The sequence below is a fragment of the Echinococcus granulosus genome (assembly GCF_000524195.1).
Source record: "Echinococcus granulosus chromosome Unknown EG_S00214, whole genome shotgun sequence".
NCBI lineage: Eukaryota > Metazoa > Platyhelminthes > Cestoda > Cyclophyllidea > Taeniidae > Echinococcus > Echinococcus granulosus.
Window position 1 is genome coordinate 52,309 of NW_020170594.1, and position 2,936 is coordinate 55,244.

At 43.3% G+C, this 2,936-nt stretch overlaps 1 protein-coding gene across 1 annotated transcript; it reads right to left on the reverse strand. All coding sequences in view use genetic code 11, as the record gives it.

The window, feature by feature from the left end:
- Nucleotides 1-1,417: 1,417 nt before the first annotated feature.
- Nucleotides 1,418-2,449, reverse strand: EGR_10380 (Poly [ADP-ribose] polymerase; the record flags this gene model as incomplete). The annotated part of the gene is made up of 3 exons (XM_024499629.1): nt 1,418-1,538; nt 1,738-1,898; nt 2,384-2,449. 3 exons carry the CDS (start codon nt 2,447-2,449, stop codon nt 1,418-1,420), a joined length of 348 nt encoding a protein of 115 aa, XP_024345957.1.
- Nucleotides 2,450-2,936: the final 487 nt, after the last annotated feature.

The window sequence follows — 2,936 nt, forward strand, 5'->3', positions numbered from 1 at the left end:
GTAATTGCTGCCTCGCAGACAGCCAATCTCATGAAGACACGTGTACAGCTCTGCCAGGCACCTCTAGAGTGGCACACATCCTAGAACTCATAGCTCCTCTACTCCAGTGGTGACTGCAGTTTTGCATTTTCTAGTCTCAGTGCTCTGCCTAATGGTGGTTTAATGTTCAGTCGACTCAGGAATGCTTGGCGCGTGTTTTCATGCAGAATAAAATCATTAAACCTAAGCAGCCGTTTTGAAAAACTGTCACGCACAGTTTGTGTCTTGTAGAATGCATTGGTGGCTGAAGTGCAATTTGATGCATGTTGCGTCATGCAATTGCGCTGACGCCTCGAAACGGAGGCAGATGTGACTGTGACGGCTGTATTGCTGAATGCAAGTCGAGGATGGGGGGTAAAGGAGGCACCGTGTGACAGCTTTGGCTATCGCAACAACAATCTGAAATGGCACTTGGCCATCTTCTTTTTCGTATTTACAGCCGATGGTGTTGGCGCAACACTCTTCCAGCCCCATTGCGGAGATTATCACAAATGATATTTCGCCTGTACGGGAGGACACCATGCACAAAAGTGATAGTTGTAAGCAAGACGGAGGTTTAATGCAACTGGTGGTTTGAAGCAAGTGTACATTTTGACTTTTTTAGATGACTAGGATGAGTTTATATATGCCAGACTTAAAATATAGCATTCGTTGTGTAAATACTGCTGTTGGCAATGCGTTGACGGCGGTTTCTTGCAACTCATTCGAAACCTGTTACCATCGCGATGCATTAATCCCACCCACTCTGTCAAACACATTCACCTCCCTAAATTTACTCTGAAAACGAAGGTGTGTGCTACTCATTGATGTCTCATGGCATCCACGATAGGCCAGCAGAGTGGTTTCATAAACGCCTAAACAATCTATTAGAATGTGACCACACAATTTGAGAAAAAGTCCTCAGTTTAACATATCATTAGTTCTTTGAACTAGTGTACAATAGCTAAAGACCTGCATTGGACACAAATCTAGAAAACCTCACCTCCACTTTCTGCAATAACGTTCCTAATGTCAGTTAAACTAACAAACATCCCATCCGAACCACCGAGTTCTCCTGACTAGCAGCCTTTGTCAAGTGACACTCGACCATCACAACTCGCACTTCCCACGTTCTTCTGCAATTCAGATAAGGGAAAGCCATTAAAGTTACGACTTAGGCTACACCATAATCTGGTCTTTTGCAGCTAAAATGCTTATTACAACTTGATTACGGAAATTACAGGAAAACACAAGGCGCTGGAGTTCGCAGAGAACAAAGCGCTGATATCATAGTCATTAACATGAGCAGCAGTGGTTAATCCAAGTATACATAGAGGAGGATGAGAAGACAAAGGGCGGAGGGGCAAGAGGAGGATAAGCTAGTGTTTGGAGTTAAACTTTAGTTGGACCAGATAGCGCAGGCGTATTTGACGCAAACAATGAACTCGTTGTACCAGACTAAGGCATTGGCCACTTTAGATTTGATGATCTTTCCACAGGGCACCACTACACCATCATCTCTATGACAACAATAGAAACACATTTCCGAATGAAGCAATCGAAAAAGCACGTAGGTAGGTAAGAAAACTCTACTTTAACAAATTACAAACTAGTTTAAACCATTCTTCGTTCGGTATCGATAAGGACACACATTCACTACCTCCACATCACAAAATACGGCAAAATAAACCTGTACATCGTGTCAGAGAGGAAACTTACAAAGTAATCCAAGTCGAAGGATCAGGCATATTGCGGCCGACGCCCAGAGCACTGTGCTTTCCCTTTGGCAATCGGTTGGCATTACGGTCTGGGTGCATCAGGGGGTTGATTTCGCCAAGGGAGACCTGAAAGAGAACACATCGATGCACTTCCGAACCTGCCTGCAAAACACTATCGTAGTTTTCATAACTGAACCACCGTTTACCATTAGCCAAACTGGCCAAGACCACATTTTCACCCGTGGTTCAACATGCCCCGTTGCTACCCAAAAATGATGCCTTGAGCGGTCAAACACATCCGCAAGCTTCAATCGTTGTTGACAATGGCAGACTAGGAAAACTTGATGCTACTTCTAGCAATTGCATAAAAAGGAGTAACCGTTAATGCTGGAACATTAATTTCGCCCACACTCAATGCGGTCTCCACGGTTCCACTGCAAAACGCCTTTTAAGAAAGTCCTCAGAAAAAAACGCATTGAAAGATAAAAATGAATCCCAGTCATTCACATAAGCCCGATTTAGCACTCACTAATCACGGCATTCATTATAAAATTTTGACGGATTTCTGCTTAAGGGTTTCACATTCGCCACCTTCGACCAAAGAATACTATGAGGAATGAATCCACAAAAAACACCAAAGGAGTTACAGGCAGCAGAAGTGGATGCAATATACCCTGCTCACCATCTTCAATTGATATGCTTTGCTCAGACATTTCAATCTCAACTACTTCCGATAAGTATCCACAACTTGGTATGAATCGTCACGGTCACGGTTTCCTCTCTTCTAGTGTCAAAGCACGAATATGGAACGAACCTTGATGAGTCAGATATGCGCAATGGTGCGAGGGCATATGCTGTCAAGTGGTCACTTTAAACTCTGCAGTGTGTGCATCATGCGTAACTGTTTGTCGAATCTGAGGTGACGGTGCTGAACTGCGTGGCACACCAGTGTGCTTTCAATTGGTATTTGAAAACTTAATTTGAGTGACAGACATGTCATTGCTTCTGCCATTTTATGCCTTTGATGCACGACCTATTTGTAGTTGAGCCTCAGTCTTCTAAGCTAGAATCTCTTGAAAATATTTTTTTTTCAAGGCAACATTATATTGGCTCTGTGATTGCAATTCTTAGAGTTCGCCTAACTGAAAGTCAGGATATAGAAGGGAGGAGGAATTTAAGGAAATTATGCCTATATAGCAC